We start from the raw sequence: 25,276 nt of genomic DNA, 5'->3' as shown, positions 1-25,276 counted from the left end.
TCAGTGGCATTTTATTATTGAACATTTGAGTGAGAAAACAAGAATAATACACTGATGGTTGCCAGTTGGCAAAATTGTATATATTTTTTATATGTGATATAGATTGAATGCACATATTGTAAATTCAGCCTCACAAACAATGTAAGTTCAAGAAAGCTCACTTTTCATTTCCCCTCTAATTCATTGTTTTGTTGTGCCAAAGTAGAAGTATTCATAATTTATACATTTTGAATAACTCTCAATAAAACTGTCTGCAACTCCCCTATTAAATACAAGTGAATCTCAACTACTTGATAGTCTGTACAGGGGCCCTGAGCTCTACAACCCATTTGCTCCACATCCAGATTTTAAAATATGCTTGTTTGCCAATAAATGCAATATGATAATGACGCATATAATATAGCTTTTTAGTTTTGATAGCTGAAAAAAGAGGTTCAGGATTCAGTCATTTGTAAAAAAATATATAAATAAAAATGTTTCCTTTGTTGCATGTAATGTGTTCCTTAATAAAATACTGCAGTGTTTTTTAACCATTTGTCACACATTTACATATTTTTTCCGATAGTAGTCTGGTTCACTTGGTCTTGTAAAAGTTATGACAGGAGACAGGTATACTGATAACAAAACCATATTTGTATTCTATTTATAACATTCTATCTGATATGTACAGTCAAACATAGGCATGGTCCTGGACCATGCCTCAGGACTACCTGGCCTGATGACTCCACCTGGCCGTGCTGCTGCTCCAGTTTCAACTGTTCTGCCTGCGGTTATGGAACCCTGACCTGTTCACCGGACGTGCTATCTGTCCCAGACCTGCTGTTTTCAACTCTCTAGAGACAGCAGGAGCGGTAGAGATACTCTCAATGATCGGCTACGAAAAGCCAACTGACATTTACTCCTGAGGTGCTGACCTGTTGCACCCTCGACAACCACTGTGATTATTATTATTTGACCCTGCTGGTCATCTATGAACATTTGAACATCTTGGCCATGTTCTGTTATAATCTCCACCCGGCACAGCCAGAAGAGGACTGGCCACCCCTCATAGCCTGGTTCCTCTCTAGGTTTCTTCCTAGGTTCTGGCCTTTCTAGGGAGGTTTTCCTAGCCACCGTGCTTCTACACCTGCATTGCTTGCTGTTTGGGGTTTTAGGCTGGGTTTCTGTACAGCACTTTGTGACATCAGCTGGCTTTATAAATACATTTGATTGATTGATTGAAACATGTACAGGTAACTGCCTGCTTAAAGGAGTCACCAACATAAAGTGTCTTAATAGGGCGTTGCACCGCGAGCTGCCAGAACAGCTTCAATGCTCCTTGGCATTGGTTTTACAAGTTTCTGGAACTCTATTGGAGGAATGCGACACCATTCTGCCACGAGAAATTCCATTATGTGTTGTTTTGTTGAGGGTGGTGGAAAACGCTGACTCAGGCACCGCTCCAGAATCTGCCATAAGTGTTCACACACACCCTTAAAAAAAAACAAGGTCGATGTCCGTGGAAATCCAGTTAGCATAATAAAAGAATTTCCATAAAAATCGGTCAATTTAAGCTAGAGATATCAGTATTTTTGCATTGGGTGCGTCTCAATCCACTGCATCCACCTATGTCGCACTTCTGCATCTGCAGTGAAAGAGCTAGAGAGATGTTTGTCAGATCATGAGACATCCCGAAAATCGGTCTTCTCACAAAATCGTTGGTAGCGTCTGAACGGTTTGGCCCCCTATATGGAATGATGAGACTCTCATGATGGTGTTCTTCATTTTGCTCAAAGACCTCCACAAGTGTCAGGAGACTTGTCTGAATTCGGTACAGCCGATCTGCCAACTTCTGTCTGTACCGTTCTAACAGTTTGGGCTACACACTAATATGACCCTCTCACGAACATGTACAGTACAAGTCAAAAGTTTGGACACACTTGTTTAAAAAAATTTAAAAAATCACCTTTATTTAACCAGGTAGGCTAGTTGAGAACAAGTTCTCATTTACAACTGTGACCTGGCCAAGATAAAGCAAAGCAGTGCGACACAAACAACAACACAGAGTTACACATGGAATAAACAAACATACAGTCAATAATACAATAGAAAAAGTCTATATACAGTGTGTGCAAATGAGGTAGGATGAGGGAGGTAAGGCAATAAATAGGCCATAGTGGCGAAATAATTACAATATAGCAATTGAACACTGGAATGGTAGGATGTGCAGAAGATGAATGTGCAAGTTGAGATACTGTGGTGCAAAGGAGCAAGATAAATAAATAAATACAGTATGTTGATGAGGTAGATTGGATGGGCTATTTACAGATGAGCTATGTACAGGTGCAGTGATCTGTGAGCTGATGCTTAAAGCTAGTGAGGGAGATATGAGTCTCCAGCTTCAGTGATTTTTGTAGTTTGTTTCAGTCATTGGCAGCAGAGAACTGGAAGGAAAGGCGGCCAAAGGAGAAATTGGCTTTAGGGGTGACCAGTGAAATATACCTGCTGGAGCGCGTGCTACAGGTGGGTGCTGCTATGGTGACCAGTGAGCTGAGATAAGGCGGGGCTTTACCTAGCAAAGACTTATAGATGACCTGGAGCCAGTGGGTTTGGCGATGAATATGAAGCGAGGGCTAGCCAACGAGAGCATACAGGTCGCAGTGGTGGGTAGTATATGGGGCTTTGGTGACGAAACGGATGGCACTGTGATAGACTGCATCCAATTTGCTGAGTAGAGTGTTGGAGGCTAAATGACATCGCCGAAGTCAAGGATCGGTAGGATAGTCAGTTTTACGAAGATATGTTTGGCAGCATGAGTGAAGGATGCTTTGATGCAAAATAGGAAGCCGATTCTCGATTTAATTTTGGATTGGAGATGCTTAATGTGAGTCTGGAAGGAGAGTTTACAGTCTAACCAGACACCTAGGTATTTGTAGTTGTCCACATATTCTAGCCTTTACACGGCACATATAAATAGCCTTTACACGGCCTGGAGGTGTGTTGGGTAATTGTCATGTTGAAAAACAAATGATTCTCCCACTAAGCTCAAACCGAATGGGATGGCATATCGCTGCAAAATGCTGTGGTAGCCATGCTGGTTAAGTGTCCCTTGAATTCTAAATAAATGACTGACAGTGTCACAAGCAAAGCACCCCCACACCACTCACAAAGACGCGGGGGTTGGAACCAAAAATCTCAAATTTGGACTCATTAGACCAAAGGACAGATTTCCACCGGTCTAATGTCCATTGCTCGTGTTTCTTGGCCCAAGCAAGTCTCTTCTTCGTATTGGTGTCCTTTAGTAGTGGTATATTTGCAACAATTCAACAATGAAGGCCTGATTCACACCTGATTCATTCTTCTCTGAACAGTTGATGTTGAGATGTGTCTGTTACTTGAACTCTGTGAAGCATTTATTTGGGCTGCAATCTGAGGTGCACTTAACTGTAATGAAATGATCCTCTGCAGCAGAGGTAACTCTGGGTCTTCCTTTCCTGTTGCGGTCCTCATGAGAGCCAGTTTCATCGTAACGTTTGATGGTTTTTGCAACTGAAATGTTCCGTATTGACTGACCTTCATGTCTTAAAGTAATGATGGACTGTCATTTCTGTTTGCTTATTTGAGCTGTTCTTGCCATAATATGGACTTGTTCTTTTACCAAATAGGGCTATCTTCTGTATACCACCCCGACCTTGTCACAACACAACTGATTGGGTCAAACACATTAAGAAGGAAAGAAATTGCACAAATTAACTTAACAAGGAACACCTGTTAATTGAAATGCATTCCAGGTGACTACCTCATGAAGCTGGTTGAGGGAATTCCAAGAGTGTACAATGCTGTCATCAAGGCAACGGGTGGCTACTTTGAAGAATCTTTGGTTACTACATGTGTGTTATTTGATAGTTTTGAGGTCTTCACTATTATTCTACAATGTAGATAGAAGAAAAACCCTTGAATGAATAGGTGTGTCCAAACTTTGACTGGTACTGTACATGCCCACAGGCCTCACAAGACTCATCTGAAGGACCCCCGGTACCAGTTGAATTTTTTTTGGGAAGTACAGTGCATTCGTGAAAGTATTCAGAACCCTTGACTTTTTCCCTATTTCGTTACGTTACAGCCTTATTCTAAAATGTATTAAATACTCCAGAGTAGCGCAGTGGTCTAAGGCACTGCAATGCAGTGCTAGCTGTGTCACTAGCGATCCTGGTTCGAGTCCAGGCTCTGTCGCAACCGGCACAATTGGCCCAGCGTCGTCCGGGTTAGGGAGGGTTTGGTCGGCAGGGATGTCCTTGTCCCATTGTGCTCTAGCGACTCCTGTGGCGGGCCGGGCGCATGCACGCTGACACGGTCGCCAGGTGTACAGTGTTTCCTCCGACACATTGGTGTGGCTGACTTCTGGGTTAAGCGAGCATTGTATCAAGAAGCAGTGCGGCTTGGTTGTGTTGTGTTTCGGAGGATGCACGGCTCTCGACCTTCGCCTCTCCCGAGTCCGTACGGGAGTTGCAGCGATGAGACAAGACTGTCACTACCAATTGGATACCACGAAGTTGGGGAGAAAAATGGGTAAAAGTAAGAAAAATATTAATGGAAAAGATTTATTAAATAAAACATTTTCCTCATCAATCTACACACAATACCCCATAATGACAAAGTGAAAACAGGTTTTAGAAATGTTTGCAAATGTATTACAAATAAAAAACTGAAATACCTTATTTACTGTACATAAGTATTCAAACACTTGCTATGAGACTCGAAATTGAGCTCAAGTGCATCCTGTTTCCATTGATCATCCTTGAGATGTTTCTACTACCTGATTTGAGTCCACCTGTGGTAAATTCAATTAATTGGACATGATTTGGAAAGGTACACACTTGTCAATATAAGGTCCCCACAGTTAACAGTGCATGTCAAAGCAAAAACTAAGCCATGAGGTCAAAGGAATTTCCCGTAGGGCTCCGAGACAGGATTGTGTCAAGGCACAGATCTGGGGAAGGGTACCAAAACATTTCTGCAACATTAAGGCTGTAATCGCTGCCAAAGGTGCTTCAGCAAAGTACTGAGTAAAGGGTCTGAATGCCTATGTAAATGTGATATTTCCTTTTTTAATGTTTATAAATTACAAAAGAATTCTACAAACCTGTTTTTGCTTTGTCATCAAGGGGTATTGTGTGTCGATTGATGAGGTTGAATAAAAAACATGAACTGGCGCACACCCAGAGAAAATTATTTCATGTGGAGGTGCTGACTAACGGCGAATAAACTATACGCTATAAAAATAAAGAGAGTCGCACACTCCATATATAAACTCCCAGTCATTTATTGGGTAAATCACCAACGTTTCGGCATCACTGTGCCTTCTTCAGGGTGAAAAACAACAATTTAATTAATTATAGAATAAGGCTGTAACGTAACAAAATGTGGAATAAGTCAAGGGGTCTGAATAGCTTCCGAATGCACTGCATATAATCATAGGAGTCACATCTGAGAAGGAGAGCATTGTGAAGGGTTTTGGCTCTCACAGTTTATATGCTAAAATGCCCTTTGGTTATGGAAATGTTGAATCCTGGAGTGTTTGGTTACACTTCACATGAAGCACATTCAATTTCAGTGTCTTCCAAGAGCTATTGTGTCAATAAAATCCCCACAACGTTTAGACAAACCAATGGTCCCCCTTTACCACATGTTATCTGACATTTCCACAGCTCTTTCAGTAGAAATAAACAGGGCCACGGTACAAAGTGTCTGGCCAGATGTGCTCTTCAGAGAGCTTCCCTGGTAAGGTCTGGTATGTCCTTCTTCACACAGAGGGAAGCAGGCCATTGCCATCCAAAGCAGTGATATTTCACATAGTTTATCTGAATTGGACATATTGAAAAATACAATAAAAAACCATGGCTATGGAGATGTCTGTGCTATGCATACCAGTACTATGGTGTGGTGGTTTAAAGATTGTGAGGAGTTTCTTCTCTCCACAGGGTTGATTGGATAAGGACTGGCAGATGGAGGACTGCAACATCTCACAAGTTATGTCTTGTGGGACCCTTTCACATAAAAAAGGGTGGACAAACAAGACTTGACCAGTCAGTGTGTGTGTGTGTGTGTGTGTGTGTGTGTGTGTGTGTGTGTGTGTGTGTGTGTGTGTGTGTGTGTGTGTGTGTGTGTGTGTGTGTGTGTGTGTGTGTGTGTGTGTGTGTGTGTGTGTGTGTGTGTGTGTGCTTACTAACATGTGCAGGGTATTATTTCTAATACTGTATGTAGGTCCTCCAAGAACCCAATCACCTCCTCTTATTGTCTCGTACCTTGAAATGAGATCTGAATGAAACAGGCAGCGGAGCCGGATTGGCCACGTCGTTGTTGGGTTTCACCCCTATACTACCAACAACGACATTGACATTATTTGGCTGGACAGTGGCATGTCTGGCAGAATTACTTTCACAACTGCTACATATTCAAAATTACCTAAATATAGTGTATGATGGTGGAGGAGAAAGGGATATTGGGCAGAGAGGGCTGTAGAATAGATGGACACTAGGCTTGACTGCTGAGCGATGGTGAAATGCCAGCACTGGACTGCCCACCGGCCCCAGGGCTGTGAGGAAACAAAACCCTTTCTCTCAGAGCAGAGACAGCATCAAAACGATTTGACCACACATACTTGATCAGTGTCCAAACCTTGATCCCTCACAGCTCAGGCTAAATTAGAATGCTGAAAACTAAAGGAGAGCATTGCCCATCACTTGATGTTCATACTATGGTATACGGTTTGTGACATGATCAAAGTCTGATGTCCATTCCACAGAACCATACTTGACAGCTTGCTGACACTTCCAAATGTTTAATGTACCACAACAACCTTATCCTTTAATTCAGGACATTCAATGACAATGGCCTGCAATGAATGTCAAAACTCATTATTTCCATATTTAAGAACTGAACTCACATGGACGAATCAAATCAAATGTTATTTGTCACATGCATCAGAAAGAGTTAAAGACAAAGACAATAATAATACAAATAAAAATAGAAATAGTGACACGAGGAATAAATACACAGTGAATAACGAATAACAATAAAGAGTAAAAAGAACATGTATATACTTAATACAGGGAGTACCAGTACCGAGTTGATGTACAGGGGTATGAGGTAATTGAGGTAGCTATGTACATATACTGTAGGTAGGGGTAAAGTGACTAGGCAACAGGATAGATAATAGACTGAGCTGTAGCAGCGGTGTATGTGGAGCAGTAGCAGCAGCGTACGTGTGTGAGTGTGTGTGTGACATCAGTATGTGTGTGTGCTCATGTTGTGTGTGGGTGAATGCCGGTAGTCCGGTTAGCCATTTGATTAACTATTTAGCAGACTTGTTTAACAGTCTTATGGCTTGGAGGTAGAAGCTGTTCAGGGTCCTGTTGGTTCCAGACTTGGTGCACTGGTACTGCTTAAAATGAAGTAGCAGAGAGAACAGCCTATGGCTTGGGTGGCTGGAGACTTTGACGATTTTTTGGGCCTTCCTCTGACACCGCCTACTTAGTATGTTAGCTAACCCTAACATGTTAGCTAACTACTTATTACTACTTTTAGCTACTTTGCAACTACTTAGCATGTTCAGCTAACCCTTTCCCTAACCTTAACCCTTTTAACTAACCCTAACCCTAGCCTTAACCCTTTAACCTAACTCATAAACTTAACCCTAAACCCTAGCCTAGCTAACATTTGCATGCTAGCTAACATTAGCCACCTAGCTAGAATTCGTAACATATCATACGTTTTTGTACACATTTATAACATATTGTACGTTTGGCAAATTCGTAACATATTGTAAATTTTTCAAATTCGTAACATATAATACTAATTGCAATTTGTAAAATATCATACAAAATGGGTGATGGATATCCACAAATTAATACATACCATAAAAACATAACATAGGCTAAATAGAGTCTCTCAGATTATCCTACAGAATAATACGAAATGCTCTGAGACCAGGTTGGGATGGCAGGGAGCTCAGCCCCAGTGATGTACTGGGCCCTACTCACCACGCTCTGTGGTGACTTCCAGTTGGGTGCCTTGCAGTTGCCGTACCAAACAGTGATGCAGCCAATCAAGATGCTCTCAAATCTTTTCAGCCTTCTGAGGTGGAAGAGACGCTGTCGTGCCATCTTCACAGCTGTGTGGATGTGTATGTACCATGTTAAATCCTTAGTAATGTGGACCCTGAGGAACTTGAAGCTCTCAACTACAGATCTTTGAATTCTTTTTAGAAACCCTGGGTTCGTGTTAAACTACCATTCCTTAGAGGTGACACATCAAACTGGCTGATCAAATATTTCTCTCTGTTGACATCTGGCTCTCCAGCTGTTATTACACCCCTGTTTAATAACTACAGCTGCTGTGGATGTGGATGGGCCCGCACTGTGCTGCACGGCACAGGAGGGTGGCCCAGACACCTTCTCCAACCATCTTAAACAACCCCCAGCAGCCGCCACTAATGTGGAGCGACAGAGCTATTCCACAACAGACCTCCTGGTGTAAAACAAAATAAACAAAAAGGATCCTGTGTGGTTTTATAAAATGGGAGAGGAGAGGGGTCTTGGATTCTTGGCCATGACCTCTCAGAGGAAGTTGGGATATACAAAAAACGAATTTCCAATTCACACATGCATATAGTGTGCACTTGTATGTGTGTGAAATAGGACAAATATAAGCATCCACCTTATTACATGAACTTATATGGTTAAATGTTTCAGTGGAACAATAGTGTTTGGTACATGTGTGGGGCCAGTGGACCTCTAAGCAGAGGCCTGCACCGCAGTGTGGTGTGCGTCTGTGTGTGTGGGGAGTGGCCCTTAATCCTTTAACAGAAGTCCCTCTTGTGGTGAATGGATATACTACATGGATGTACTCACCACCACATCAGTAGCTCTATGCAAAAACAAATTCATACCACAAGATGGCAACGTTAATCCACTTCCCTCAGTATAATGAGAAAAATTCACATGGGAGTTTAGACTGATTTTGAAGGTTGAAATACGAGCAATTAGATGGACTATTTATACATGATTTAAAGAAATGTTTTACTTTTGTGATCTTTTAAAAGTGTATCCATGCACGTATTTACCTATGACTTTCTCTAACGCTTGGATAGGGGTTTCATCCATTACAAGGTGTTTCATGCATTGCCTGGAAACCCGGCATTGAATTGCATAGAATTTCACATTGGGCAGCTTGAATCAGGAAAGTTTCCTCTCATGACCTCTACAAGCCAGAATGTTCCATACGATTAAATTTTAACGTACTTTACCATGCAGCTGTTCATTTTGGCAGTAGGAATGTGAGACAATATATCCAAAGGAGAGTATAATTACATCAGCTTTTCAAAGCACTGGTAGTGCATTCAGAAATACAGTTGAAGTCGGAAGTTTACATACACTTAGTCATTAAAACTCGTTTTTCAACCACTCCACAAATTTCTTGTTAACAACTATAGTTTTGGCAAGTCGTTTAGGACATCTACTTTGTGTATGACACAAGTAATTTTTTACAACAATTGTTTACAGACAGACTATTTCACTTACAATTCACTGTATTACAATTCCAGTGGGTCAGAAGTTTACATACACTAAGTGTACTGTGCCTTTAAACAGCTTGGAAAATTCCAGAAAATTAAGTCATGGCTTTAGAAGCTTCTGATAGGCTAATTGACATAATTTGAGTCAATTGGAGGTGTACCTGTTGATGTATTTCAAGGCCGACCTTCAAACTCAGTGCCTCTTTGATTGACATCATGGGAAAATCAAAAGAAATCAGCCAAGACCTCAGAAAAAACATTGTAGACCTCCACAAGTCTGGTTCATCCTTGGGAGCAATTTCCAAACGCCTGAAGGTACAACGTTCATCTGTACAAACAATAGTACGCAAGTATAAACACCATGGGACCACGCAGCCGTCATACCGTTCAGGAAGGAGACGCGTTCTGTCTCCTAGAGATGAATGAACTTTGGTGCGAAAAGTGCAAATCAATCCCAGAACAACAGAAAAGGATCAAGTGAAGATGCTGAAGGAAACCGATACTAAAGTATCTATATCCACAGTAAAACGAGTCCTATATCGCCATAACCTGAACTGCCGCTCAGCAAGGAAGAAGCAACCGCTCCAAAACCGCCATAAAAAAGCCAGACTACGATTTGCAACTGCACATGGGGACAAAGATCATACTTTTTGGAGAAACGTCCTCTGGTCTGATGAAACAAAAATAGAACTGTTTGCCCATAATGACCACCATTATGTGGTGGTCATTACAGAGGTTTACAAGCCAAAGAACACCATCTCAACTGTGAAGCATGGGGGTGGCAGCATCATGTGGTGGGGGTGCTTTGCTGCAGGAGGGACTGGTGCACTTCACAAAATAAATGGCATCATGAGGAGGGGAAATTATGTGGATATATTGAAGCAACATCTCAAGACACCAGTCAGGAAGTTAAAGCTTGGTCGCAAATGGTCTTCTAAATGGACAACGACCCCAAGCATACTTCCAACGTTGTGGCAAAATGGCTTAAGGACAACAAAGTCAAGGTATTGGAGTGGCCATCACAAAGCCCTGACCTCAATCCTATAGAAAATTTGTGGGCCGAACTGAAAAAGCGTGTGTGAGCAAGGAGGCCTAAAAATCTGACTCAGTTACACCAGCTCCGTCAGGAGGAATGGGCCAAAATTCACCCAACTTATTGTGGGAAGCTTGTGGAAGGCTACCCTAAACGTTTGACCCAAGTTAAACAATTTAAAGGCAATGCTACCAAATACTAATTGAGTGTATGTAAACTTCTGACCCACTGGGGATGTGATGAAAGAAATAAAAGCTGAAATAAATCATTCTCTCTACTATTATTCTGAAATTTCACATTCTTAAAATAAAGTGGTGATCCTAACTGACCTAAAACAAGGAATTTTTACTAAGATTAAATTTCAGGAATTGTGAAAAACTGAATTTAAATGTATTTGGCTACGGTGTATGTAAACTTCCCGACTTCAACTGTAAAAACACCACTTTTGCCCCTGGGGGGATATAGAATGAAATCATTGTGTATTTTTCCCCATGTAAGATACAATTCAAAATTAGAAAAACGTCCTTCTTGGTCAGTGTGCTGGGATGTAAGGGAAAAGAGTGTATTCTTATTTATCAGGATGCCTACACCTCTGCGGTTACTACATTAAGTGGCAGCATAGACCTCTCCAACCCAGCTCCTCTTTAAATATTCAATTTCATTTTTTTTGCCCACCCAAGCCAAGCTGGTCAACCTCCCATCCTTGCCCACCCAAGCCAAACGTGTCAAAACCTCCCGTCTTTTTCTGCCCTCCCTTTTTCGACTCATTTACACCCATCCTTACATCGACTTCATTCACATACAACATATTCTCTACCGCCCTCCTACACATATTCACTCTCCCTCACAGTCCCATTCATATGCAGTCACACACACACACCTCCCTCCATAGAACAGTTGACATACATGCTATATTTCCCCCTTTGTATTGTCTTTGTCGGGAATTGTGAAAAACTTAGTATTTGTATTTGGCTAAGGTGTATGTAAACTTCCGACTTCAACTGTATATCACACGTGCGCGAGCATCTCTTGCATGTATTTTTTTTTTTTTTTTTTTTTTAAATCTTAGTAGCATGCTTCAGGGGAGCACTACCAGCATCTTGTAAAGTTGACAATTATATTTTTATGGGGATATAGTCTCACATTCCTACAGCCAAAATCCAACTTTGTGTTTCCAGGCAATTTCACGCATTGCTTGTTTAGGCGAGAAGAGAACATTCTTTCAAAGTGGCGCTCCTCCTCCCTCGTGATTCGACACTCCGCCAAGATCTGCGACTGACTTGTGACTACTGCGGCTCTGAAAACGAGTTCGGGTTCCAGAAAACAACATGGCAGACGATTTGACCATTCAAACTTGCGGAAAAGACGGAGGAATTGTGGTAATTACAATGAAATTGGTTGGGAAAGTGATAGCCTACCGAACTGATGTGATAGAGGTCGACATAAAATGAGTGCATGATGTGTAAACCTCATGTGCAACAAAGTAGCTAAAGTTGTAGTCTACTGTGTTCTTGCATGCATGGAACTTAAACGGTATGTAAATAATATTTGTAATGAATACTATATTTTCCATCCTAGATCAACGATGACTGGCCAGGTTACAGTTTAGAGCTTTTTAACTATCCAAAACACTATTCTGGAGATCTAGAGTGTGTTTACATCCCACATGGTGTCATCATGGACAGGTAAACTATATAGCATGAATGCAGTAACGTTAGGCCTATATACCAATTCACTTGCATATTTATTTCTGTGTGATCACTGACATTGGGAATCTACAAGACTAACAGTCACCCACTCCTCAAAGGGAAGTAATTAAAATCCATTATCGGGATGTTATCAGAGTGTGAGAATGCAAAGCCAATTGCCTACCTACAGCATATAGAGATGGAGGGCAGCTTGGTAAGAGATTGGATTGAGTAAAGGCGCCTGCATACTAGGTTCGGTTTGCTCCTAGCAGAAGTCGGCTAGTCGACTTGAATGTCTGTGACTTGAATGTCTGTGACTCGCATAATCACTTAAAATCCTTTCCTGCAGTCAAATGACCAAATCGCCCTCTAGTGGTCTCATGGGTGGAAGGTTATTCATATTACCCGCAGAAAAAGGTGTTTCTATGTCATACGGTTTTGTTATATTTCAGTCTTCTGAGATGTATATAAAGTGTAATATTGGGATACAAACTCAAAATTGAATAATTTTAAACTCTATCTGACATGGTACAGGTGTCTTCTTTTTTAAAAGTCTATAACCATATGTATATTTCTGTTTCAAAGTACATTTGTTTAAGACTACCAAGAAACACTCTGTCCCTGATTTAGCCCACTGCAGTAAAAGGTTAAAAGACCTTCGCTCGGAAAAAGAAAAAAGCCAAATGGGCCAATTGTGCGCCGCCTCGCGCGTCTCCCGGTCACGGCCGGCTGTGACACCGCCTGGGATCGAACCCGGGTCTGTAGTGCCGCCTCAAGCACTGCGATGCAGTGCCTTAAACCGCTGCGACACTCGGGAGGCCAGAGATTCAGTTTTTAGTTCAAATTATTTGTTTGCAATATGTGAACTATAAGCTAAGACAGCTTTATAAGCTGTTTATTCACTTGTGGGGTTTGAAGACGTGTGAGAAGACAACATATTTGGTGAGAATTACAACAGGGTACAAAATCGATTCTAGCTCTTAAAGGGGCAGTAGCCTAGATTGGGTGTACAGTTTTCAATTACAGAATTATTTAATCTATAGTTATTCTTATGCTATTTATTCTGTTACTATTGACATGTAAATATTATTAGTATCTTCTGATTACAATTATTATCTCTCATCTTTTAACTAAATGCAATCTATTCGCTTCCAAAATGTAAGTAGTTGTGTATATATAGCTTTCTGATAACTCGTACTGATGGAATGGCTTGACCGGCACTTTGTAAAAACCCAGAGTGCATTGAGTGAATGTTGGAAAAAGATCTTGATTACTTTATAAACCTAGCAATGTGAATGGAAAGAGGACTCGGATCACAAAATAGGTGAACTGAACTGGCAAAAGAGTTGAGTCCTCATTCAAAGGCAAGGGCAGTGTGAAGACATAGAGAACTTAGTTATTTTGCTTTTTTTTACCCCGGAGTTCACTTTAAAGAGAACTATATCTAAAAACACCCTTACATGCTGACCAAACCGCCTGCATTGCAAAATAAATGTACACATACATGTTATTCAATAATTTCATACAAACTGTTGCGCGTCTCAACGGGCGTATGCGTAGCCAGTCACTAAAATAAACTATGCTAAAATAGAACTTGGTTCTATAAGTAGAGCACACATGATTTTGTGACTCAAAATGGGTCAAAATTCTACAAAGATCCAGCAAAAAAAAGGACCATATGCATCTCAGGTAAAATAACAATCCAATTTTTATCTCCCAAATTAGCAAGCAACAGCAGCAAGCAAGCTAAATGTCAATGAAAGGTTTCATGTGTGTTTCGACCTGACCCCAAATGAATATAGTTGGTTCACAGTTGGTTTTGGTATTTTAACCTGCATGTCATGAACGCGCCTGGTGGGGATAGACAAAGTCAAAATGCGGACGCACTCGCCAAGGCTGTTTGGTCAGCATGTGAGTCACACAATTTTACATCTAACTAAGATGTTTCGTAAAGTATTTCTTAAGTGAAAAAATGTGCATGTCTCGTTGAATGACAACAAACACTTTATTGAAGAATCCTAACCGTATTTCCCACTCCTACTAGGAGTAGTACTGTTGACCAATCACAGATGAAGGTTTGTAGACTTCGGCTACCGAACTACCGACTTGCTCCAAGAAAGGAAAAAAAAAATGTGCTCGAAGAGCCGGATAAAAACCTGCCGGCCATCAAAATGAACAAAAACGGCACAGAATTGTCATAAAACTGTTTTGACTGGAAAGCATGCGACAGGCTTTACTCCTTTCCTTCTCATACTTGTGTTACAGGACAGAGCGGCTTGCACGTAACATAATGGGTGACCTGGGCGACCATGACATTGTGGTGCTATGTGTTCTGAAAGCCGGGTACCAGTTCTGTGCTGACTTGGTGGAGAGGATCAAAGCACTGAGTCGTAACTCAGACCACACTCTGCCCATGAGTGTCAACTTCATCCGCCTCAAAAGTTATGTGGTAAGGACCTAAATAACACTTTTTTTTTATGCTGGACAAGTGGAAAATTCCTCCATGATGCAATCCAATCCAAGACCCTGTGAAATCAGATATATTTTTCTTGCGGTAAAATTGTCACAACTTGAATTGTAGTGTTTCTTTCTCCGGTCCTTGTATGCCTGGTATGGGCTTCAGTCATGGCTGTTGTCATTTACAGCTGGCATTAATATACTTTTTATGTTATGACAGTATTATTAATGTTCTATATTACTGTACACCAAACTTGACCAAATCTTTCCCTTTCTTGTAGAATGATCAGTCCACAGAGGATCTACACATCGTTGGAGCTGAAGACCTCTCTTTCCTGACTGGAAAGGTAAGTAGCCCTGCTGTACACAAGAAGTATAACATATATACATACTACTGTTCAAAAGTTTGGGGTCACTTCGAAATTTCCTTGTTTTTGAAAGAAAAGCATTTTTTTTGGTCCATTAAAATAACATCAAACCAGAAATACAGTGTAGACATGGTTAATGTTGTAAATTACAATTGTAGCTGGAAACGGCTGATTTTAATGGAATATCTACATAGGCGTACACAGGCCCATTATCAGCAACCATCATTCCTATGTTCCAATGGCACGTTGTGTTAGCTAATCCAAGTTGATCATTTTTAAAGGCTACTTAATCATTAGAAAACCCTTTTGCAATTATGTTAGTACAGCTGAAAACTGTTGTTCTGATTAAAAAAGCAATAAAACTGGCCTTTAGACTAGTTGAGTATCTGGAGCATCAGCATTTGTGAGTTCGATTACAGGCTCAAAATGGCCAGAAACAAATAACTTTCTTCTGAAACTCGTCAGTCTATTCTTGTCCTAAGAAATGAAGGCTATTCAATGCAAGAAATTGCCAAGAAACTGAAGATCTGGTACAACGCTGTGTACTACTCCCTTCACAGAACAGCGCAAACTGGCTCTAACCAGAATAGAAAGAGGAGTGGGAGGCCCCGGTGCACAACTGAGCAAGAGGACAAGTACATTAGAGTGTCTAGTTTGAGAAACAGAGTCCTCAACTGGCAGCTTCATTAAATAGTACCCGCAAAACACCAGTCTCAACGTCAACAGTGAAGAGGTGACTCTGGGATGTTGGCCTTCTAGGCAGAGTTGCAAAGAAAAAGCCATATCAGACTGGCCAATAAAAAGAAAAGGTTAAGATGGGAAAAAGAACACAGACACTGGACAGAGGATGATTGAAAAAAAGTGTTATGGACAGACGAATCGAAGTTTGCGGTGTTTCGGATCACAAAGAAGAACATTCGTGAGATGCAGAAAAAATGAAAAGATGCTGGAGGAGTGCTTGACGCCATCTGTCAAGCATGGTGGAGGCAATGTGATGGTCTGGGGTGCTTTGGTGGTGGTAAAGTGGGAGATTTGTACAGGGTAAAAGGGATCTTGAAGAAGTCAGGCCATCACTCCATTTTGCAACACCATGCCATATCCTGTGGACAGCGCTTAATTGGAGCCAATTTCCTCCTACAACAGGACAATGACCCAGAGCACAGCTCCAAACTATGAAATAACTATTTAGGTAAGAAGCAGTCAGCTGCTATTCTGTCTATAATGGAGTGGTCAGCACAGTCCCCGGATCTCAAACCTATTGATCTGTTGTGGGAGCAGCTTGACCGTATGGTACGTAAGAAGTGCCCATCAAGCCAATCCAACTTCTGGGAGGTGCTTTAGGAAGCATGGGGTGAAATCTCTTCAGATTACCTCAACAAATTAACAACTAGAATGCCAAAGGTCTGAAAGGCTGCAAATGGAGGTATCTTTGTTGAAAGCAAAGTTTGAAGGACACAATTATTATTTCAATTAAAAATAATGTTTATAACCTTGTCAACGTTTTGACTATATTTCCTATTCATCTTGCAACTTATTTAATGTATGTTTTCATGAAAAACAAGAACATTTCTAAGTGACCCCAAACTTTTCAACGGTAGTGTGTGTATATAAACTCAGCAAAAAAAGAAACGTTCTCGCACTGTCAACTGCGTGTATTTTCAACAAATTTAACATGTGTAAATATTTGTATGAACATAACAATATTCAACAACTAAGACATAAACTGAACAAGTTCCACAGACATGTGACTAACAGAAATGGAATAATGTGTCCCTGAACAAAGGGGGGATCAAAACCAAAAGTAACAGTCAATATCTGGTGTGGCCACCAGCTGCATTAAGTACTGTAATGCATCTCCTCCTCATGGACTGCACCCGATTTGCCAGTTTTTGCTGTGAGATGTTACCCCACTCTTCCACCAAGGCACCTCCAAGTTCTCTCTCAGCCTATTGCGGACAGTCTGAGCATTGATGGAGGGATTGTGCGTTCCTAGTGTAACTCGGGCAGTTGGTGCCATCCTGTACCTGTCCCGTAGGTGTGATGTTCAGATGTACCGATCCTGTGCAGGTGTTGTTACACGTGGTCTGCCACTACGAGGACGATCGGCTGTCCGTTCTGTCTCCCTGTAGTGCTGTCTTCAGCATCTCGCAGTACGGACATTGCAATTTATTGCCCTGGCCACATCTGCAGTCCTCGTGCCTCCTTGCAGCATGAGCATGCCTAAGGCACATTCATGCAGATGAGCAGGGACCCTGAGCATCTTTCTTTTGGTGTCAGTAGAAAGACCTCTTTGTGTCCTAAGTTTTCATAACTGTGACCTTAATTGCCTACCGTCTGTAAGCTGTTAGTGTCTTTACGACCGTTCCACAGCTGCATGTTCATTAATTGTTTATGGTTCATTGAACAAGCATGGGAAACAGTGTTTAAACCCTTTACAATGAAGATCTGTGAAGTTATTTGGATTTTTACGAATTATCTTTGAAAGACATGGTCCTGAAAAAGGGACGTTTCTTTTTTTGCTGAGTTTATTTCGGCCTGTGTTTGGCGCATACAGGAGTGGACATTCTCTGCCATGGCTTCCCGGGCCAATGCGGTGCTATCAGGATTAGGGGTAGACCATTTGCTCTCTCTCTCTCCAGAGTAGGGGGGGGGGATCAGGCCCACTGGAGGGAAAGTGTACAGAAGCACGTATAGCCACTTGTGGGCCAGCGCGTCCACACTTAGAGGAGCGTTGTGATCTCTCATCGCGAAGAACAAGCGACAGTGCGCGTTGTCCTGCGATGCGTTAAGATCAACGGAAGCCCTGCCATAATGCCACTACACCACCTCGACATCTCCGGGATAAATTTGCCACTCCCCTGGTTGGGGGTTCCACCGCGACAGTAAATCCTCACCTGAGTTTAGTCTGCCTGGCACATGCGTTGCTCTGAGACAAACAGATCTTATCTGCTCCATAGCAAGATCTCTCTCGCCAGAGAGTGTTGTTGATTAGAGCGCATTCGTCCTCGGCTGTTGATATAAGCCACCATAGACTTATTGTCTGACCTGACCAGGACATGTTGGCCCTGTAGGAATGGACGGAAGTGCCTGAGGGCTAGTAACACAGTGTAGAGCTCGAGAACGTTGATATGGGCTGTACTTATAGATTCTGACCATACGCCGTTCACTGTACGCCCTTCGTCTCTCTCCCGTAGGAGTGCTAGGGCGGCTTCGGCACACTTTGTGAATGTCCGTGGGGCAAGGGAACAGACCGTCTGATAAGGTGAGATATTCGTAGGCTATGCCCTCGAAGACGAACCTTAGATATCTCCTCTATGCAGGATAAACTCAAATGTGGAAATAAGCATCCTTAACTTCTTATGGCTGCAGGGGCAGTATTGAGTAGCTTGGATGAAAGGTGCACAGAGGTGCCCAGAGTAAACGGCCTGCTCCTCAGTCATAGTTGCTTTATTATTAGTATTGGATAGAAAACACTCTGAAGTTTCTAAAACTGTTTGAATTATGTCTGTGAGTATAACAGAACTCATATGGCAGGCAAAAACCTGAGAAGTTCCACTTCCTGTTTGGATTTTTTCTGAGGCTGGTAGATTTTCAACCAAGCTTCCATTGAAATTACAGCGAGATATGGATGAGTTTTCACTTCCTACGGCTTCCACTAGATGTCAACAGTCAATAGAAATTTGTCTGATGACTCTACTGTGAAGGGGGGCCGGATGAGACAGGAATGAGTAACCACTGCCATGAGGTGACCACGCGCGTTCACGTGAGAGGCAGCTCCGTTCCATCGCTCAACTGAAGTCAATGCAATTCTCCGGTTGGAACGTTATTCAAGATGTATGTTAACAACATTCTAAGATTGATTCAATACATCGTTTGACATGTTTCTACTGACTGTTACGGAACTTTTGGACATTTCGTCACGTTTTAGTGAACGCGCTTTGTGACTTTGGAATTGTTTACCAAACGCGCTAACCAAAGTAGCTAATTGGACATAAATAACGGACATTATCGAACAAATCAAGCATTTATTGTGGACCTGGGATTCCTGGGAGTGCATTGTGATGAAGATCATCAAAGGTAAGGGAATATTTATCATGTAATTTCTGGTTTCTGTTGACTCCAACATGGCGGCTAATTTGACTCTTGTTCTGAGCTCCGTCTCAGATTATTGCATGGTTTGCTTTTTTCGTAGAGTTTTTTTTTAATCTGACACAGCGGTTGCATTAAGGAGAGGTATATCTATAATTCCATGTGTATAACTTGTATTATCATCTACATTTATGATGAGTATTTCTGTTGAAACGATGTGGCTATGCACTATCACTGGATGTTTTTGGAACTAGTGAATGTAACGCGCCAATGTAAACTCAGATTTTTTTATATACATTTTAACTTTATCAAACAAAACATGCATGTATTGTGTAACATGAAGTCCTATGAGTGTCATCTGATGAAGATCATCAAAGGTTAGTGATTAATTTTTGCTATATTTCTGCTTTTTGTGACTGCTATCTTTCGCTGGAAAAATGGCTGTGCTTATTGTGGTTTGGTGTCACCTAACATAATCGGTTGTAGTGCTTTCGCTGAAAAGCATATTTGAAATCGGACACTTTGGTGGGATTAACAACAAGATTACCTTTAAAATGGTACACGACACATGTATGTCTGAGGAATTTTAATTATGAGATTTCTGTTTTTTGAATTTGGCACTTTCACTGGCTGTTGTCATATCGATCCCGTTACCGGGATTGCAGCCATAAGAAGTTCTACTGTGGTGAACCACTCATCAGAGTTGAATCAAACAGCATACCATGCATTAGCATTCGAAATCTGTAGACTCTCAGATGCTTGTTGAGGTGCCATAAATCCATCTCCTGGTCAGAGAGGGCGCTGCCTGATGCGGCTAGAGACATGCCCTCGTCCTCACTTCTGGATTTCGTCGGAATTAAGGTCCATGCCCTGGGAAAGGTGGGGGTTCTCCGAATCATCCTGAAGCAGGAGATGCCTGAATAGCTTTTCCTTCCTCTGAGAATTTGTTGTCAACAGAGTCGTCCTCGAGCAAGTACGAGGCCTGGGCAATACTTTCCATGTACTTCGCTCTACGTCTAAGGATACCGGAGCCCAGCTGAGCGCAATGCACACAACTAGCGGGGTCGATGAGGGATGCGGATGGGAATCCGTTCCGGATATGCAATGACCACAATTGCCATGGCAAGCTTTGCTAGGCTTGCGCTGCTTTTTCTCCCCCATCCCTGACAACTTGGCCGGTAAGCCTGTCGATATCTCTTTTCGACCGGACGGACAAAGCAAATGGAATTACCGGGGGGTTAACTAGCCACGCGCTACCACTACAACGTGAAGTTGGGAGAAACACGGGGTAACTTGAGCTTGAGCCAGGTAAGTAGAAACAGAAATCTTTATTTACCAGGGTGGTGGGAAATAAATCCTGTCTTTATACTTTTGGTGTATTGAAAGTAGTGCCAACAGTGATGCTTGCTAATTAGCTGGCTATCTTCACCTGAGTGATGATAGCCAGCTAGCTGAGCCGTTGCGTGCGATACCAAGTGCCAACTCGGTGTGTAAACCAAGTAACTCAAGGTAGAACAAACGGCTGGGTTATCTTTCACAGGGGAATGTAAAAAGTATGGTGCTTCAATGGTGGGGTAACACACTGAATAAGTAGCACCGCGCATCCTAACCAAACAACCCAAATGGGGTTTTAGCCCAGAGGTTGCTAGCTAAAACACCAGTGGTGCCGTTAGCCCACTAACTAGCCAAGACATTCAAAAGTTCAGCTAGCTAACTCCGAACAGTGGGAACTGACTGAGAGCTAGAGACCCTGGGTAGAAGTAGGTCAAATGTGTGGGAACCTGCTATTAGCGGGATGCTAAAGCAGTGGAGCTAGCTAGCTAACAACGGCAGTTGTGTGTAGGCAACAGGTGTACCTTAGCTAGCCAACAACAAAAAGCGCTGCTAACTGAGGTAACTTCACTTGGTAAAGCAGAATTCCTGAAAATAGAAAATAAGCCACTCAACGCTCCGTGGTGGTGTGGTAACCCACGCCGAAAGGAACAGTTAAGTTCAGAGCTAGTTTTCTGAAGAAAGCTGCTTAACGAGTTAGTAACCAAATAGACTTGTGAAGAGGCGAAGAATGAGGAAACCAGAGCAGTGCAGGGTGTTATATAGACACAGGGCGTACACCCACAAAGCTCTGATTGGCCTGTTAGGCGTGATTGAATAAGGCTTCAACCAATGACCTGCAAAAGAAGAAGTGTCCCATAGTGAGATGTCGATACTGAGTCCACTGAAATAGAACCTCTATTAGTAGATATAGTTATGAGCCAATACCGGTACTGATTTAAAAAAAAACTAAAATGTGTCTTGAAAGCAGTGGATATGATCATGATCATGTGTTTCTCAGTAGTAGTTGTTGTTAATCCGAACTGAGTGAGATTTGGGCAGTGTCTCTCAGCAACCACAATGGGGCAGTCTTCCCCATGTCTCTTCTCAGAAGAAGTGTCACAGAAGTTTTGGAGCACAAATCAATGGCTGTGGTTAGTAATGGCCCTGATCAGAGCTATTACCACATTTTTCCTTTTCTGCCAGGACTAGAATTTATCACTATTTCTGTCACTGCTGCGACCAATAGTCCTTCTACTTATATAGATTATATTAGGAGGATAATGTACATTTTGTTTAAAGAACTGCAGATGTCATAACAGAAATGTCACTAATGCTCATTGTCCCTGAAGAACAACACAATGGCTTAGTCTAATCTGTTTGTGTGCATACAGCCATTAATGGGATCAAAGGTCAGCGAGGGAGATGCTGCTGGCATATAAATCAAACACACACAAGCTGTACACACACTGGTACACCCTGTAGTGAGGCGTGGCTCGGATGTCAGTGTGTAGGAACATGCTGAACCATTGAGTTATGGGGTGGTGAGTTTAACTCATTTCTCTATTGCTTTTCTACATAGAGAATATTTGGACTGTGTGTGAATTTTAGATTAAGTCATTGCGGCCTAGGGAAAGTTGCCACTTTTTATTAATGATGTACTGTAGATACTAGCTAGAGATTATGCTAATTGATCATTAGTATTATTATGTCACACCTTACAGTTTGTATCCATGTAGTTTACACTGTCTGGATTGAGGATTAAGGGTAATAATTCTTTACTGTCTGGAAGGAATTAATGACACTACTGAGCCCCAGACAGACAAAGCATCAACTCAGCATGGCTTCATTTCTGCTTGACTGCATCCTTTGGTTTCACGTGAAATGACAGCACTACTACTGTATGTAGCTAAGTTTGTTTTCACACATCATGTTTGGGATGTCTTCTCTTGAGAATGCCTTGGTTCATATTAAACAGATAAGCAAGGCATCCTTTAGACATGCCTTGTGTAATCACTAATATCATGTAGAAAGTCACACTGCTAGCATTAATAATCAGGAGTATGATCATGCCCCTGGATGACGGGGTAGGAAGCTGTTGTTTTGCCCAGATGCCAATATTTCGTTCCCAACATGTGGTGTCTGGTATTGGCTGGCTGTCCCTTCCTGAGTGGGTCAACAGTGACCCAGTGAAGCATGCCTCTGATTTTAATTTTGCAATATCAGGAATGTTCTGTTCTTCTGTAACTGGAAAACAAGACTTTTAATCATAATGGATCACTTTGTCTACAGGGAAAACACCGATTGAGTAGCTAGTATTATGAAGCCATTAGTCACTTGTATGTTACTGACTTCACAATATCTTTCTGTAAGCATAGGGGCAAGTCCAGATTTATGGTAAAATCTCCCACAGTTACTTATACGACCACATTTTCCCCGAACTGTTAAATATCTGCTCCACATTAAGATTCAAAGATGTCTGCAGAAAGAATGGGGTGTCAGCTTTAACATGACTCCTTGAGTTTAAAAACAAATATTTTGGTTATTGAACTAGAGTAGGTGAAGTGGATTTACATCCGATAACATAATTAAGTTTTCATCATGGGTCCCTGATCTGTACTATACAGAAATGCATAATTATGGATATGAATATCATTCTCTTCATGGTGATGTATCCTGAATAGGTACTCAAAGGTAGAAATATGTAATATCCGTCTTTTGCATATTTGGGTATTATTCCACACACTGGCTATAATTGTAATAAGCTCCACCCCCAAACAAGACCTAATTTGGTTGGTCTAGACCAGACCAAATCTGAAACAATCGTTTCATAGACGTAGACGTCTATGTTTCACAAATTTGGACATCACAGTAAAGTTTGGTAGAGTACAGGAAGGTAGATATGTACAGTACAATAAAGTACATTATACTGAATTGTACTCAACTATTCTGTACTATCCAAACTTGTGAAACATAGACGTCTATGATTGGTTCAGATTTTTGAGGCGCATGCGCGTACCGAAGGGACGTATAGGGTGTGAGTAGCTCCGTTCTGTACCGACAGAACTGATTATATGTAGAAACCAGACAGAGTTTAAATTAATCCTCTAATGGGGCCTCACAAGTGGCTCAGCGGTCTAAGGACTACACTACAGCCTCATGTTCGATCCCAGGCTGTGTCACAGCCCGTCGTGACCGGGAGTCCCATGAAGCGGCGCACAATTGGCCTAGTGTCGTCCGGGTTAGGGGAGGGTTTGGCCGGCCAGGATTCCCTTGCTTTCCTTGTCTCATCGTTCTTGCGACTCCTTGTGGCGAGCCGGGCTCCTACAAGCTGACAACGGTAGTCAGTTGGACGATGTTTCCACCAACACATTGGTGCGGCTGGCTTCCGGGTTAAGCGAACAGTGTGTCAAGAAGCAGTGCGGTTTGGCAGGGTCGTATTTTGGAGGACGCAGAGCTCTCGACCTTTGCCTCTACTGAGTCCGTAGGGGAGTTGCAGTGATGAGACAAGACTAACTATCAATTGGATACCACGAAATTGGGAGAAAAAAGTGGTTAAAAATTAAATAATTAAGCCTCTAAAATTGATAGATAAGTATATCCCCAAGCAACTGTGAGAGAGTGAGTGGTCAGTTGTGTACAACAGCGAACCAATCAGTTAGTAACGTAACGCAGCGACACAAACCCAACAAGCCATGGCTTCCCCCAGAGGAAAAGACAAGGAGCAACAAACGAGAGTAATGAACAGCTAAAGGATATCCAGGAAAACATAGCTAAATTGCTCTCAATGCCCACCAAAACAAATGAACTGCTACAATCTGTTAAAGTAGATTCACTTGAAAAGAAAGTAGAGGCTATTGTGTCAGACGCGCACAAACAAGGTGTGCGCATGAACGAACAAGACAACAAAACGTTATTTTTTGGAAACACAGTTTCAAACTTTAGAAGATAAATTGGACCGGCAAGAAAATAGAATGAGATGAAACATGAGAATATCGTCCTTACTGGAAGATGAGGAAAAAGGAGACCTTTCCAGCTACATGGTCAAACTGATATCAGAAGAACTTGACGTGGGTATATCACCAGAAGATCTGGGAAATGCCATAGGATCGGCATGAAACAGAAGAACGCTAAATACCCTTGCATGGTAATCTTCAAGCTGTGCAACTTTCAGACCAAAATCAACATTCTGAAGGCATAAGGGGGAAGGAGATCAAAATCCACTGCCAGTCCATTCAATTCATCCAGGACCTGTCTGCTAGGCTGAGAAAAAAACAAAAGGAATACATTCTGATCAGACAGTCACTCGAAGAAAAGGGATCAAATCTCAGCTCCGCTTCACGACTGTCAAGTGTCAGTGTGCAGCGGGTAGGACGGAGTCAGGCGCAGGACACAGAACTGAGTAAAAACGTACTTTACTCGAATAAATCACAAACTAATTCCACACAGGGAAAATATTCCAGCTCGACACAAAAGAGCGACCACTTAATTCCTCCGCCCCCTCGATGTCCAGAGGGGGCGGAGGAACGTCCCGCACCTCAGCCACCACCGGCCTGAGGAGAGACACATGGAACGAGGGGTTAATACGGTAATCATGGGGGAGCTGTAATCTATAACAAACCTCGTTCCGTCTCTTCAGGACTTTAAATGGCCCCACAAACTGCGAACCCAGCTTCCGGCGGGGCAGGTGAAGGTTTCGGGTCGAGAGCCAGACCCAGCCTCACTGCGGTGGCGGTCGGCTCTCGCCTTCGTTCACCGCAGTTGCCTCGATCTAGCT

The 25,276-nt window shown here is 42.1% G+C and overlaps 1 protein-coding gene across 2 annotated transcripts in view; it reads left to right on the top strand.

Moving 5' to 3' along the window:
- The first annotated feature begins 11,710 nt into the window (after positions 1–11,710).
- The window catches only part of LOC139550690 (hypoxanthine-guanine phosphoribosyltransferase-like), a 35,746-nt gene continuing 22,180 nt past the window's right edge, over positions 11,711–25,276 (top strand). The window contains exons 1-4 of one of the 2 annotated variants that reach the window (XM_071361761.1): positions 11,711–11,965; positions 12,165–12,271; positions 14,540–14,723; positions 15,013–15,078. In XM_071361761.1, the coding sequence (XP_071217862.1) occupies positions 11,915–11,965; positions 12,165–12,271; positions 14,540–14,723; positions 15,013–15,078 (408 nt within the window). In that variant the 5' untranslated portion in view covers positions 11,711–11,914. The remainder of the gene's footprint in view (positions 11,966–12,164; positions 12,272–14,539; positions 14,724–15,012; positions 15,079–25,276) is intronic. The other variant, XM_071361760.1, reaches the window with a different exon arrangement.

The sequence above is a fragment of the Salvelinus alpinus genome, chromosome 23 (genome assembly GCF_045679555.1).
Source record: "Salvelinus alpinus chromosome 23, SLU_Salpinus.1, whole genome shotgun sequence".
In the NCBI taxonomy this organism is placed as follows: Eukaryota; Metazoa; Chordata; class Actinopteri; order Salmoniformes; family Salmonidae; genus Salvelinus; species Salvelinus alpinus.
The sequence above is the reverse complement of the archived record's forward strand: the minus strand, read 5'-3'. Positions and strand labels throughout refer to the sequence as shown.